The sequence below is a fragment of the Semicossyphus pulcher genome, unplaced genomic scaffold, assembly GCF_022749685.1.
Source record: "Semicossyphus pulcher isolate SPU_LCO1_2020_fin unplaced genomic scaffold, fSemPul1.0.p SCAF_8, whole genome shotgun sequence".
Taxonomy (NCBI): Eukaryota; Metazoa; Chordata; class Actinopteri; order Labriformes; family Labridae; genus Semicossyphus; species Semicossyphus pulcher.
The window spans coordinates 27,302,989-27,318,642 of record NW_027211759.1 but is presented as its reverse complement, the minus strand read 5'-3'; the positions used below and the strand labels follow the sequence as shown (position 1 = coordinate 27,318,642).

Genomic DNA, 15,654 nt, shown 5'->3' with positions numbered 1-15,654 from the left:
AGCCAGAGTTTCTTATTCAGCAGCATGCTGTCTCACACTCATGGAGTTACATTTGTAAGATATCCTAAACTATGTGGAGATCAGCACGAAGCAGGGATGGACGCTCAGATCAGATGTGACTTTAACATCTTAACTGAAAACTATGAGCATTAGCATGCTAACAGCTTCATCACTTCTGGAAGGGCTTTCAAAGTCTTCTTCAACACAGCATGATGTTCATTTAAAGTCAAATAGAGGATAAATCAGGGGGTGATTTAGGGCGGGGCTACCTGTGATTGACAAGTCGCTTCCACTCGCTCCAATTAAGACAAGATAAGATAGAACTTTATTAATCCCGGAGGAAGTTATAGTGCCAGATAGCTCCAAAAAAGACAAATAAGATAAATACAAAAAACATCTCAAATATCAGGGAAAATGTAAAATATAAAGTGTATGGGTTAATGCAGAAGAGACAGGGCCTAAAAGAAAAACAATATTACAATAGTCATCTACAAAAGTAGGCAGGAAGTCATGTAGGCAGGTAAATTGACAATCATGGTCACTTCAGCTCAAGAAAAAAAAACACAAAATGGAGACCGGCTGAAAAACAGTCATCATTAACCATGGGATGATGTCCACATATAAACTCTGTGGTCGGGCCCTATTTACACGGCACATGAAGCAGGTCTAAAGCGCAAAGTCCGACCCACTTTTGCTGGTTACACGGCGTACTTCTTCTTATATAAACTGAGCTTGGGTCAGGATGTTTAACTTGTTTCTGTCCACTATGCCCCTGCACACGCAGAACACACACAGGTCACTGTACGATACATGTTGAAGCACAGATTGATGTTAAAGCCACTGAAGCGATCTTATGTTTATTAAAGTTCTGTGTGCCGACCATCAAAGAAAGGTTGGCTACACTGAACAGTGCTCTGTCCCGCACGCTTTGCGCCCCGGGTGTACGATGGGGCCCTCCATGTTACTAGTAATATCTGCTGGCTGCTGGTGGAGGTGATGAAGCCTGGGTAACAGTGGACACGTTTTCTGCACCACACTTGGGAAGCTATTTTTTACTGTTTGTGCACAGGTGCATCATCAGGTGAAGCAGGAAGAGATCGATCTAGTGCCACACAGTTAGAAGAACAATGCCGTGATAAATGATCAGCACCTGACAAAGAACAGCTCCACTTAACGTCTGCGCGGTTCATTGCCTCGCTTAAGGACACAGTGACTACAAAGTGAGGGAGGGGGGCAAAGATGGTCCTTCATTACTTCAGCCAGACTCTTCCCACACCCACACACCCACACACCCACACACACACACACACACACACACACACAGAAACACACACTCACACACAGAGATAGGACTCACTGAGTTCAGAAATGCTGCCCACTCTTGTAGCCAGTAAACACTGTTCAACAGAACGCAGCTCAGACTGACTGTAGGCGTTTCCCTCCCCGCTCTTCCCCGCTCGCTGCTGCTGCTGCTGCTGCTGCTGCTCTCTGTGAAGAGTCAGACCTTCAGGTAGGCTGAGCACACCTGGGAGAGAGAGAAAGAGAGAGAGAGAGAGAGAGAACATTACAGTTATGGTAAAGCAATTTGAAAAGAGACCATCTTCTCATAATTTACCTAAATAAATTAACATGTAATAGTGTATAATAATTATCTGTATGAATGCACACAGTAGTAATGAATCCCTGTAGTTGCAGCAGTCAAAGACTTCTCCCACAGGTAATAACGTGTAATATTTCAGATGGATTTTCATTATTCACGCCTCTGTGAGAGTCTTCCTCGGTGTGAGGGTGACGAGGCAGACTGCTCTCATGTCACTCTGCTGACAGTTTGTTATTCCTCTGCAGCTTCGTGCTGCACTCTTCTCACTGTTTGCAGGGTGTCGACTTATGACATGACTCAGAGGAGCGAGTCTCTCCTTAGCCCTTTAATCATTGTGAAAAAATAAGCTGCTTTCTCATAATGTGCTGCTAATATAATGTAAATGCTGCCTGCAAGGACGGTGACAGTCTTCATTCATCATGCAGGAACAGACAGTTTAAAGACTCATTTCAGTGGTGGTTAATGTTTGCTTTGATAGACGGTTCCAGTTGTGTTGTGTGATCTAGTGATTATATGAGAATGATTGTTCCATTAGAGCACTCAGATTTAGCAGTGCAGTAAGTTGTTGGAGTAATGAGCGACACAAGTACACAGGTACCTGGTACCTATATTACCCAACATGCAACACAACCATCGACATTTATGCATGTGCAGATATGCATGTGTTCAATCTTAAAACCCATCAGCTAATATCTAGTCTCTCTGCAGGGACTGGGCATAAAAATGTGGAACCTGTAGTTTAGTGGAGGGACTCTTCTGGTTTACGTTTGTATTGTCTTTGTAGTCCGAGTAGTATTGACCAATCACGTCTCTTTCCTCTTTGGTTGCATGTAGGAAAAACTTTGGATCATAATCAACTGTAACACCATCCCTGCTCCCATCATCGGTCAGGGATGTATCTTTGTATTAATCTTTATAAACAGACATCTGTAAGTGCAGCTAATGAACGCTTCTTAGACGTCATTTTAACTCCAACTGCATCCTCCCCTCGCAAGTTGCTGGTCAGACTTCAAACGATGCAGCGCATGGAAAAGGAAATCATGGCGATAAGCCAGAGAAAAGACGATGTGATGACGATATATCCTCTGGGAGTGATGACCACCTTTTCGGTGCTTCAGGTGTAGCTGGTGGTTAGCGTAAAGGCTTCCAGCTTCCAGCCAAGACTACCTTCTCTGACCTTCTCCTACCTTCCACCTTCACCTGTGCAGCTCCCTCTGCAGCCACAAAATACTTTTTCACGTCATGGTACTCCTCAGCATATTTAAAGAGAGTTTGATGTTAAAATGTAATATAACTACTTAATCATCATTTTTAGCGCTCCCTTTCTGCACCCCAATTTTTTCTACAGCCCCTAACAATAAGGGTTAATATCTGTGAAACTTCCTTTGAATCAACAGAGACTGAACCTGGGCCTGCCTCTGATTAAACCGTTCTTTTGTGCTCGGTTCACCATACGTTGTAAAAACGTGATAAAAGCGGTGTGGCAAGAACATCTGGAAACTGATTTATAGTAATAAGTCTCCGTTATTTAGCTCATAAACCTGCGTACAGAGCAGCAGCTGTGGCTCCATCTCATCCACATCTCTGCTCAGGTCGGTCAGAGATCTACAGCTCTGACAACCTGCACGACTCTGGAACAAAGAGCAGGAGACGTCGCCATCTGCCGCACCGGTGTCGGCTGTCCTGAGCAGCTACAGTCTTCTGCCAAAGCTCCAGACAAGCCAACGAGTTCAATTAAGAAGAAAAGGAACTTTGCTCCCGTTTCTGCAGGGATTACTCTGAAACACCTCCGTTATTGCTTTTATTGCTCACAACGTGCCCTCTTTGGCGAGCTGCTGTGCCAACTGCAGGAAATCCATCTTTAGAGCTGCAGGAGGGCTTCCTTCCTCACTCCCACCTTCTCCTCAAACAATTATATGAAGTAAGTGGCTCACTCACAGAGGACTCATGACACACCTCTGTGATCTGCACAGACTAAAGGCCGTCAGCTGTAATTTGTCTGAATAGTGCACTAAAACTGCAATTGTCTTCACAACTGCCGACAAGATGAAAACAGTCTCTAACCTTTAACTTCTGCTTGTTGTATTTTCTGTGTGTCTGTTGTACTATTCATACGTTCATACAGGACTGTCAGAATGAATCGTCTGGAGGTGTAGACCTTGGACGTAGTTTTTGCTCTGATAACATGAATAAAAACACCTTACTGTTACACTTTGACTCTGCGGCTCCTTAACCTTGTTTCAGGCGAACAGGAGCAGCTGACAGTGAAGGCTGAATGCTCTCAGGATGGACCGAGGCAAGGTGACTCACTGGCTCTCTGCGTCCCAATGCAAGGCCCTGTCTGCCCTCAGGGGGGAACTGATGGAGCTCTTACATGCCACCCACTGTAGCTGCTCTCTCTCTCTTCCTCTGTGTGCTTGCTCTTGTCACTCTCTCCCTCCTGATTGTCACTTCACCAGAAACTCCCTGGAGACTAAATATTCTCAGGTTTCAAACTGCTGTATAACTGCACAAGATGTTTGAAGCCTTAAAATGACAATAATCATCATTATATAACTGCTGTTAGTTGTTTTAGGACGTATAGTAGGGTGAGATGATATTGGGAACCTGCAGCTCTTTAAGTGGACCACTCCTGTTTGCCATATGGCAGCTCCTCAGAGTCAGAGCGGAGAGGAGGCTGAATGATGCTGCAGGCACAACACTGTCACTGCAGAAGACGGTTCCCATGCAGAGTGCACATTACTCATACTCTCTGATACTACTCTGCCCGTCTGTTCGAGTGTGCTCGAGGTTTCTGCCTGTTTAAGGAAGTTTTCCCTGCTCATGGTGGATTCTTGTTGGGTCTCTGCAAACAATATAACAAGAAGTAAATTGTATATGATATATAATATATAATTAAAAGACTAAACTGATTGATAGGACACCACAATCATGACCGTGGTCAAAAAAAACGTTTCTGTTTCAGTTTCAGACAGCTTTACTTCCCCCAGAGGGCAATTCACTTTCACAGCCTGCAGAGTCATAAAGAAATAAACACCAAAACAAATACAGTCTCGGCAGCATTCAGACAACATGTCAGCGACAACAGATCAAGGATGGGGAACCAGAGCGTAGCGGCACACAGGTCACCAAGTGAGAAGCCATGAGAACAGTTTAAAACACAATCGTACAGGGACTGTCCAGAAATCAATTCCTGCTGTCAGCACTGAGCAGCCTGAGAGCAGGAGGAAGAAGAGAGTGTCTGTGTTCTCCTATGACGGGCAAGATAGCGCCTCCATCTTTGATTTATACTGACGCTCTTTAACCTTTAAATCTGCACCGATGCATTTGGCATATTTTGAAGTGTTTTGGATAAATTTTAACAAATATTTTTGTAAAATCTTCTTGTACACTTCCACTCTCATGTCGGTACACTGGGCTAAAAATGAAGGTAAAGCTAGCTAGCTAAATATGAAGGTTAAACTAGCTAGCTAAATATGAAGGCTAGCTTAGCTTTGCACAAAGATTAGAAATGAAACTGAAGTGCAGTAGAGGTGTTTGTGTTTCAAATGAGATTATTTGTGTGAAGTTTGACTGCTGGACAAACAGCAAATGTACAACTGTGCACATGAATCCAGGTAAGTACCGGAAGTCATCCAGTCACCTTTGTCTCGGCGGGGGTCTCCTCACAATATTTGAATGTTTGCATGCACGCTGTCCTAAGAGACGTTACATTTTCTTCTATCTATGAAACGTTAATTTGCCAAAAGTCCTGCCAAAGAAATGTCTGATAGGTGGATGTAAGCAAGGTGGCAGACTGATACATTAATGATTCTGACTCTGACGAGCACATAGCATGTAAGCTCTCGATCATGTTAGCTGCCAGCTGTAACGTTATACTTAACGTGGCCGATGGTCGAGTGCTCCATTTTTCTCTATTTCTGGCTGTTGTCATCACCAAAGGCCAACATCCATCCATCCATCTATACCTCTTATCCTGTTCAGGGTCGTAGGGGGCTGGAGCCTATCCTAGCTGTCATTGGGCGAGAGGTGGGATTACACCTGGACAGGTCGTCTGTCAATCACAGGGCTGACACACAGAGACAGACAACCTTTCACGCTCACATTCACACCTACGGGCGATTCAGAGTCACCAATGAAGCTAACGAGCATGTCTTTGGACTGTGGGAGGAAGCCGGAGTACCTGGGGGGAACCCACGCATGCACGGGGAGAACATGCAGACTGCACACAGAAAGGATGTGTGCCATGTGTGACATTTTTGCCAAATCAAGCTGCTTTGACACAATTTGTATTCATTTTGTTTGTCTTAAATATGTTTCTGTTTGAAGGCACAGTAAGAACAACAATTTAAGGCTTTATAAGGACTAAAATATGTGCGGAAACTAGATGAGTCTGGTCCTGGTGCTGTCTTTTGTCACACTTTAGTTTTTGAAAGTGGTTTTGGTGCTAAGCTAGGCTAACCACCTGCTAGTAGTAGCTTCATTTCGAACTGTATTTTACCTTGAATATGACTTTCAGCTAAGAAATGGCAAACTATTTCTTGAAAAATGTGGAACACTGCTTTAGTGTTTTTTCAGTTCACAAACATCATGTCATGAGTTGTGCTAAATATCATTTTTAGAGCTTCTAAACTAATGTGATAAAAAATGCAAAGAGTCCTTATTTACTATTTCCCCGTGTGTGTGTGTGTGTGCGTGCGTGCACGTGCGTGTGTGTGTGTGTGTGTGTGTCTGTCACAGGGCGAAGGACTGTCGTCTGGATCCTCTCTGCCTCGTCCCCGGGTTGAGTGGAGCACTGGGGCAGGACGCCGACCTCCATGTGGCTCTCACCCTGCACTTAAATCTATTTTGGAGAAACTCACAGAGAAGAGCTCTTCCCTAAACACGCTGCGGCTCTGCAGGGACATGGCTCTGAGTTTCACACACAGATAAGACACAGTGAGAGCAGAGCCTCGCTTTGATCAGGAATGTATGAGTAAAGCTTTAATAAGACGTACACCACAGCAGCACTTTTTTTTCATTCAGAGATTCAGCCCAAAAGAAGTAAGATAGTCGGCTTCATGCAAACATGGACAGTGCATTATGTCTCTAAAGGGTTAATCATGTTGTTACTGTACATGGTTCACAGTAGTGCTGCCCCTCTCTGGGCTCCCGCTCGGCTCTGCCAGGACAGATGGCCACCATATGTACAGAGAGTGATCATCGAGCGAGACTCAGCGAGGTGAGAGCGGAAAACAGAGCAGTGACGTGTGTTCAGACGTGTCAGAACGCCTTTCTCTCCTGACTGGCTGCTTCATTCATTCTGAATAATCCTCACAGAGTGAAAAAAAGGTGCGATCATGAAACTCTGGTATGTGAATGAATGTTGTTCAGCCTGGATGGAGGAACGGTCTCGGTTTGGGCTCTCAGGTGACCACAGTTTGGTCTGAGGGAGCCACAAGTCTGTAACGGGTTAGTCCTGCTCCAGCCCGACGGAGAACCATGAGAGAATGTAAGTACTCATGCAAATGTCTGTTTAAATTAGGAAACTGGAGGAGGGAGGAGGCGTGTAAACACTGGATCAACCACAAACACACACACACACACACACACACACACACACACACACGCTGATACACAGTCAGTAGCTGTAAACAAGTAAAGCAAAGTTGCACACAACACTGAAGTTTGTGCACATGAAAGCAGACACCAAAGATTATTATTAGTAATTAAAAAATCTTAATCCGTGCACGTCCTGTCGAGCTGGAGCAGGCTCTGCAGAGAGAACAATCTGTCTGCTAAATACAGAATTCATATTTCTGTTTGCTGGCCGAAGCCGTCTGCTGATCGTCTCTGAGAAAGCTCCACAGTTTGCATCGTGTGTCGGCTCAGCAGCCTCCTGATGAGAGAACTGCTGGGGGGGAATGCATTCGTTTACAGACTGTAGTTCTACAAGCACTAAAATAATTAATATCAATGAATATGATACTCTACTGCTCTTTTTTCGACACCCCTTCATCATACAGAGGTCAGAGGTCGGGCTCTGATACACAATAGTCCCTTTTGGAGCTGTTAAAGTTATAATCACGAAGTTCTCAGTTTCGTTCTCTTTGGTGGCACCTTGTGGCGGTAAAAGGCAATTGCAGGCGCATGTGTCCCAGATAACCAGACGTCCACGGTTGGCTCCGGTTGTAACTCTTGATTTTCCTGGCTGACGGTCACTTTCCATTTTCGACTGTTTGCTTCATCTGAGCGTCGAGTTTGTTTCTGTTTCTTTTGATTTTCACTTCTTTTTGAAGTTGTATCTGTAGTCATCCATCTTTTCTTTGTTTGTTCAGCCATAGTAGATTACTGTTTACTCGCAACACTTGCAGAGAGCGGAAAAGCAGCCGCTTAGCTCCGCCTACCCTCTCTGGCAGACCAACCACTGCTGGCTGCTGAAAAATGCGTCACTAACTGGGCGCCGCCACAGACACCCAGTCTGTAATAATACTATATACTGCAAATGCAAAGGCTTCCATCAGTGGGCCATAGGCTCAGTCATTGTGTTACCTCATTCAGAGAGAGAGAGAGACTTACAGACATTTATTTACATGAAAACCTTCCAGATTATATCTTTAAGGGTCACTTTGTCTTGTCTTGTTTAGGAAAACTAACGCTGAAACAGGAAGCTGAAACACGAAGCTGAACATGACGCGATCTTGTATTAGATCTTTGAAGCAGGTGTTCATCAGACACACAGAAGTCCAGAAGCAAACTGAGACAGAGCTGCTCACAGCCTCCTGGAGTCCTTCCTGTCTTCAATATGAAGCCTGGTCTCTGCTGGCAGTGCTTTTATTAAAGAGCTGCTCTCTTGCAGTGAAGTGAAGGATGTATGTTTGGTTTGTAAAATTACTTCAGCTGCACAAAGCAATATTTTTATATTAACAACGGACAAGACGGCTACATGTGAGGTAAAAGGGGCTCTCGTAGTAACAAACCCACAGACAAATATCACCCAACTCTGCACTCCGGCCTCAACTCTGCAGAGAATTTAAATCTTTTTTTTTGGCCTTGTATGCCTTTATTGAGAGAGAGGACAGTGGATCGTGTTGCAGGCAGGGGAAGAGAGGGTGGGGATGACACGCAGCGGGGCACGAGGGTGGGAGTCGAACCCGCATCGAGGACCGCAGCCTCTGTATATGGGATGCGCGCTTTACCTGCTGAGCTAAAGCGGCACCACGACTCTACAGAACTTTTCTACTGCTTGTTTTGCCTACAAACGTAACATTTTGAATGTTCGAGTTGAGTTTCATCAGGCAGCTGCTTTCTATTAAATGCTCTGATAAAAAAAGGCTGAAAAAGAGAGGGTGAGAACATACGTGTGGGAAACATGTTCAACAGGGGTTGTCGGCTCTTCAGCGAGACCTGGAGGTGAGATTGTTCCCATGTCTTTGCTGTTTGCAGTAATATGCTAGCTAATGTCAGACTCGGGGTGAGAGGGTTTAACATTGCTGGGCAAAATCGTCTCTTTCACCGGCTGTTTGGTCCTGCTTATAAAGTACTGATGTCAAGTTCAATGTATTATCAAAAAGGGAGAGGACCCAGAGGCAGACGTATGATTTATTGAAACTAACAGAAAGGCAATCAAACGGCAGAACAAAAAATCTTACTGAGAAGAATCTAGAGAAACAAAGTTCAACAAAAGGTCCAACTTAAATTCAATAAAACAGCTGAAAACAATCTAACGCCTGGATCCCACAGGATCCATGTCCAACGCATTCTGTCTGTGCCACGGTTCTGGTCCGCCTGTCGGCGTGAGCCCTCGCCCGCAGCGCAGCGGAGCGCTGGCCCAGGCAGCTGGATTCGGGGGATCACGAGATCGTGGGAGAACTATGTTATCGCGCGAGATTGCAAAATCTGTTTGCACCTCGAGGTTGATTATCTGCTCATGTGGAGATCATTCTGTGATTTGTGTGTTTCTACCATGGCTAAGTACACTGCTTAATTTAAAGTGTTCTTTTTTCAAGATTTCAGTGTGTTGATGTTACGAAAACGAAAAAAAAATACCGTACTGACTGTACTGTACATGGCGTTTTATTTTGAAATGATGCTGTTTTCGTGTGTGACTTCCTGTTTGGAACGATCTGCTCTGTTCTGCTTGAAGCGACCTCCGTCAAAAATAGACCCGGCACGTATCTTTTGCAGAGCGGAGAGACGCTTCTGGGACGGACCGCGGTGCGTGCTGTGGAATCACGAGCATTGGCTTGAATGGCCGCGATCGACTCCAAAAGTCGTGGCGAACACGAAACGCGCTGGAGACGGATCCTGTGGAATTTGAGGGTAACCCTATAATCCCCTGGGACAATTGCACCTGATCAAAGTACGTCCTCTAAAAGTGCTTGTTTTACCACTGACAGGCTCAGCTTGTTGCTCCAGGTGTCCGACAACATTACGGAAATGATCCCTACAAAGATCGTCCTTTTCTTAAAGTAAGATCCTTTTTGTGTAACCAGAAACAGAAGTCTCGCTCTGAAATCTCGTAGCGGTGAGATGTTACCTGGACAGGACAGAGGTTTCATTTGATCGCCTGTCCACCAGAATCAAACGAGAAACACCAGACGATAAAACAAAGACGAGGACGGAAGGCGGAGAACTGTTCACGTTAGCTAACATGCAGGTATTCCCCCCCCCAAAATGATAAATAGACGTTATGAGCTGAAACTTTTAAACACTCCCTCGACCGTGTATGATTTCTGCCCCATCAGACTTTATTAGCGATGCCGGTTGTTTTAAAGTGATGCTAACCTCTCACTTAGCATCCTGGGCTACTTTACATAGCATCAAACTATTCTGTAGTTGTTTTGATTTAGACGCCCTATAGCAACAGAAATACTGTGCATTGTAAAAGAGATTTGTCCTTAATTTTCATGATTTTTTAGCTGCAGCATCAATGAGCTAATGCTCAGAGAGAGAAGTGTAATAAAGAGATGAGCACTCAATCAGCAGCTTGTTATAGCAGCACAGCTAAAAAAAGAGACAGAGGAATAAGTCAAGCAAAAAACACACATGCAAGCACATACTATACAAGTCATCAACACACCAAAGGGCACACACGCAAACACACAGACGGAGAGCTTGTGACGGGTGACCGGCGCACAACAAGGGCACAGCTAGAATTACACAAGCGTCTCCAATCAGAGGGAACCCGGCCGTCCTGCGGGCCGCATGCTACTCAAGCCCGAGGAAGCCGCTCTTTCACTCTTAGCTCTCTTTTCATATCAGTTCTTCTGTCATGGGTAATAAGTCTGTGTGTAACATCCATGAGTCCAACGCTTCCCGCAGGAGGCTTTCCAGACAATAGTGGCAATCAGCGGCAGCAGGGAGAGTCTGAAGTCGCTGAGCCGTAATCTCCTCGCTCGCTCTGCACCACCTCAGCAGAACCACGGTGTTTTCTTACTCACAATTATCTCATATAATCTGATCTGTGCAGGGAAATATAAAGTGTGTGTGTGTGCGTGTGTGTGTGTGTGGTCTGTTGCATTACAGTAAAATGAAGGATGTGAAATATGACTCCGAAAAATATGAAAAGCCTCTGAAATTCTGGCAACCAGACGAAGCAATCTGATGTTGTGAAATAATTGCTCACTTAGCACCGAGGGCAGCACAGTAATTAAAGGATATGACTAATGTCATAAAATGAGATTTGCTGCAGGGGGATATTTTCCTGCGGGTCATTCTGAAGCGATGACATCATATCGAGCTGCTTGTAAACACAGAGAGCTTTCAGTGGAGATGCTGTCGGACGTGAAACTCAGAGTCATAAATATAAGACAGAGATAAGGCGGTAAATCCTTCAGGCAGGAGAGGTGCAGTCACTTCCTGTGTGTGAGATGTGGCGTGTAACTAAATTGCTGGTAGAAATAGAGCCAGACCTCAGCTCTCATGAACTATTAATGCTGTTTACCAACATTTTAACTGTAGCTTCTGTCTAATGAACATTTCAGCGCTGCATGTTCCTGTGACCTTTAAATCTGCACTGTGTTATTTTAACTTCCTGCAGCAGCTGCTTTCACCGCTTGTGTAGGCACTTGTTCAAATGTCACTTTTAAAAGCAAAAGATTCAACGTTAAAGGAACACGCAACAGAAGAAGACATTTGCAAAGGGGGCAAGAGAGGATGATTCAAAGCATTCTGGGCAAACATCACACACAGCGCAGGATGTGAGAGGCGATGACAAACGATGACACCAGACTGCAGCCTGCTCAGAGGAGGATGTGTAAGGTGAAGGATATGTCATGTTGTAATCTTGACAGCGTAAAACGTTCACTCTGGTCATATCCTATTTTGTTTTATTCTCAGGAATACTTTGAGGGACCAAAATAGTTATTCGGATGAAATGAGCATGGACATTTCCAGGTGACATAAACACGAGAGCACCTGTGTATTAATCACATCCACAAATTATGGAGCCTTTTTTAAAACAAAATGTATTTCTTATTTGTTACCTGTTTCTTAAGGTGTGTCTTCGATGGGAACAAAAGATCTGGGGAGCCTCGGATAGGGAAGTCGGAAAGTATTAAGTGATTACGGGGAGAATCTTTATACAACTCACCTGTTTACATTATATTAAGGCTTAAAGTGATGCAGCATTAGGGGCGTGGCCTCTTTGAGTGACAGCTGGGAGCTGCTAGCTGTCTGCTAGGTGTCCCCTCAGCTAACTCAGTCACTGAACGTAACCTCTGGGCTGTGTTTGTGCGCTTTATTGGACTAACAGACCGTCCAACACGACTCACACACTGTTTTTACACTCATTATTTATTCATATGTTAGCACTGATTAGCAGCTAGCTGTGTCTGTGTCATTTTCAACAAGACGTGCCCGAGTCTCAAGGCTTGGAAATGACAGTCCATGAAGCGGCTCCATCCTCTTCTTACATTCGCTCTATTAGACTAAAATGTTGCTGCTTTTGAGCTGTTCAAAGGTTTAGTTGATGAAAAAAAAAGTGCCTCCACCACTAAAATGTGGCCATGCTTTAGGATCCCTGTTTTATTCCAGTGGTTCCTGAGATGCACAGTCACCACTCTCACACACACCACAACCCACATTACAGTTTCCTTCTATTCTTTTTACCCTTTCTATTACTTCTTAACTGAAACACACACACACACACACACACACACACACACACACACACACACAAGCTGTTGTTAATGTAATATCCACTCAGTATCGACACCTGAGTGCGACAAATAATCTACATCTGCCCCCTGCTCCTCCCTGCAGCCTCACGTCTGCAAACAGGAGGAAATAATCTGATACCTGCTGCCCTTCCTGCACACGACAGACCCCTGGCTTCTCGTCTGCTCTCTCTTTTTCATTTTCTTTCAAAGCGCTTGTTTGTTGTATTCACAGCGGGAGGATGAGTCAGTTATCACCTGGATGATAGCACTCTCCTTACTGTGCTTCGTTCATATGAGGATAAAAACCCATAATGCACTCCGTGTGTGTGTGTGTGTATTTGTTTTATCGAATGCGCATGTTAATGGTCTTAAAGCCTCTTTTTAAACCTTCAAATACAGCAGCAGAAGATAAGGCACAGCACAGCAGAGAAAAACACTCTTTCCTCTAATGTTGTCATTATTAACATCAAAGAACTGCTCGAGCTTTTTATCCGACTTCCTCCTCTGAATGTCGATTCATTTCTCTTCCATGACTTCTTTCAGGATGTGAAATCAGCAATTTATGAGGCATAAGCTCCAAACTGCGCCGTAATTGTTAAACTCACCTAGCTCGATCGATCATTGTGACTTTGCAAAGTGACTGTGTGCGGCACAGACGCTGACAGGAAGTGGGTCACGCCTGGCAGAGAGTGATGAGGCCGGGGGCTGCGGGACGCTTCCCGCTGCTTCCTTCTCCCTCCTGGGGGATGACCCTCGCCGTTCAGGGCCTCCGTTAGCAAATATCCCTGTCACTATGATAATGTGAGTCCTTTTTTATCAGAAATGTGATCATTCAATTTTGAACAATGCTCAAACCCCCGGGGAGGAGCCCCGGTGCCCTTAGCTGTATTGCTTATTATGGAAATGAGGAAAGTCTGACAGAAAAACAATGCTCTCTTTGTGAAGTCTCAGAGTGAACGATTGCTCTCATACTTAGGGCTGAACCTGTGCCGAGATGTAATTGAGCAATTTGTAATATCACTCTTGACATCAGTCATGCAAGCTTTCAAAAACACATCTTTGTGCACTTTTAAGCAAAACTTTAGAGACAGAAAGAGCTGCTTCCTCTCGCATCATCAACAGGAATTAGCTAAGAGTGCTCATAAACAACAAACAGGGCGTTTCCAAACTGCAGCTGTCCCTGCAGGTTAAAAATGTCACAGCTCATGCCAACACTACATCCTTTAACGAACACGCAAACCAAAGCCAAAGCAAATATTGAAGGTATGGTATTTTGGGAGCCCGCCCTGCACCAAGCTGCAGGTACAGGCTGGGTCTCCCCCCTGCTCCTCCCGGCTCTGCCCCACATGTTTTCCCAGCCTCTCCCCTCGGGCACACTGGCTCTGCTGTGAGGAGGGCGGAGGAGGCCTGCTGGCAGGGAGCAGAAACTTCAAATCCAAGTGCACAGGCATGGAGCGGACACACACACACACACACACACACACAGTATCCCTCTTTTCCTCTGTTCCTGCTTCACCCTGCAGAGTCGGGAGATTCATGCACGCCAGGAATATAAATGCAGAAAGGGAGTCATTGTTGAAACGGCCAAGTCCAGAGCTCAGTCCTGAAGGTGGAGTTCTCCTGAAAGTTTAAAACAGCAAAACTCGGATACTGACGTCTTTCAGCGACAGAAACAGTGAACAACACGTGTAGTGACCTCCGTTTACTCTAAAAAACAACCTATTCTGAACAACTTGAAACCATCACAATAAATCAGAAGCGTCTCCTCATCATGTCTTAACTCTTCCTCCCTCAGTGATTACTCATCTCTGCTGCTGCATCCCTCTAATCAGCACCTCCACATCTCCCATCATGCCCCATCACAGAGCTGGATCCCAGATTCCTCCAGCACATGATGGGATGTTCAGTCCGTCCTCATCATGTCACTCATGCTCAGCTCATTAGTGGTAATTAATGGTGGCTAAGTCCCAGCCCCCCCCCCCCTCGGCACTGCAGAGTCCAAACCTACACCCGGCCGACCCCGCCCAGCCAGGCCGGCACAAGTTGTTGTCCCGCTCGCTCGTCTGTGGCACTTCATCTGCTGCCTAATGCACTTGGCTGCAAAGACAGAGCTGGAAATTATCCAACCCAGAAAGCTGAGATAAAATAAGACCTTTTAAAAAACCTAATCTTCTGTTTGAATGAGAGCTCCTCTGGAGAGCGACACCCTGACTTTGAATCGAAAGCGGCTCTTAGGAGAGCTGCTCATGTGATGTTTTACTTTGAAAATCTGAGTGTTCATGAGATTCTGTGAAGTGTTTCGACACGCATTAACACCTCAACAGTATCAACAGGATACTCTTAACGCCATAATTTATCCTCTTAAAGGGACTTTTGAGAAGCTTTGAATGAAGGCGGCACATAAGGAACACCCAGAGGTGGATGAAGTACCTGAAAGCCATACCTGAGTAAAAGTACAGATGTCAAACCAAAAAAAGGCTTCTGTAGACGTTAAAGTCGGCTGTTCAGCTGTTAATAACAAGAAACGTCGCCACTAACGTCGCCATCGTCAGCACTGGCACCACCGGAACCAACGTCAGCACCGTCAACACCGGTACCACCGGCATCAACGTCACTAACGCAACCAACGTCACCAACATCAGCACCATCAGCACCGGAACCAACGTCACCAACGTCACCAATGTCACCAATGTCACCAACATCACCAACGTCACCAACATCAGCACCATCAGCACCGGCACCAACGTCACCAACATCACCAACGTCACCAACGTCACCAACATCACCAATGTCACCAACATCACCAACGTCACCAACGTCACCAACATCAGCACCATCAGCACCGGCACCAACGTCACCAACGTCACCAACGTCACCAACGTCACCAACGTCACCAATGTCACCAACGTCACC

At 45.3% G+C, this 15,654-nt stretch overlaps 1 protein-coding gene across 2 annotated transcripts in view; it reads right to left on the bottom strand.

Moving 5' to 3' along the window:
* btbd11b (BTB (POZ) domain containing 11b) overlaps nucleotides 1-15,654 on the bottom strand; it is an 80,175-nt gene that overhangs the window by 28,955 nt on the left and 35,566 nt on the right. For both annotated transcript variants that reach the window (XM_069686987.1, XM_069686989.1), the window contains exon 2: nucleotides 1,358-1,525. In XM_069686987.1, coding sequence (XP_069543088.1) covers nucleotides 1,358-1,525 — 168 coding nt within the window. The remainder of the gene's footprint in view (nucleotides 1-1,357; nucleotides 1,526-15,654) is intronic.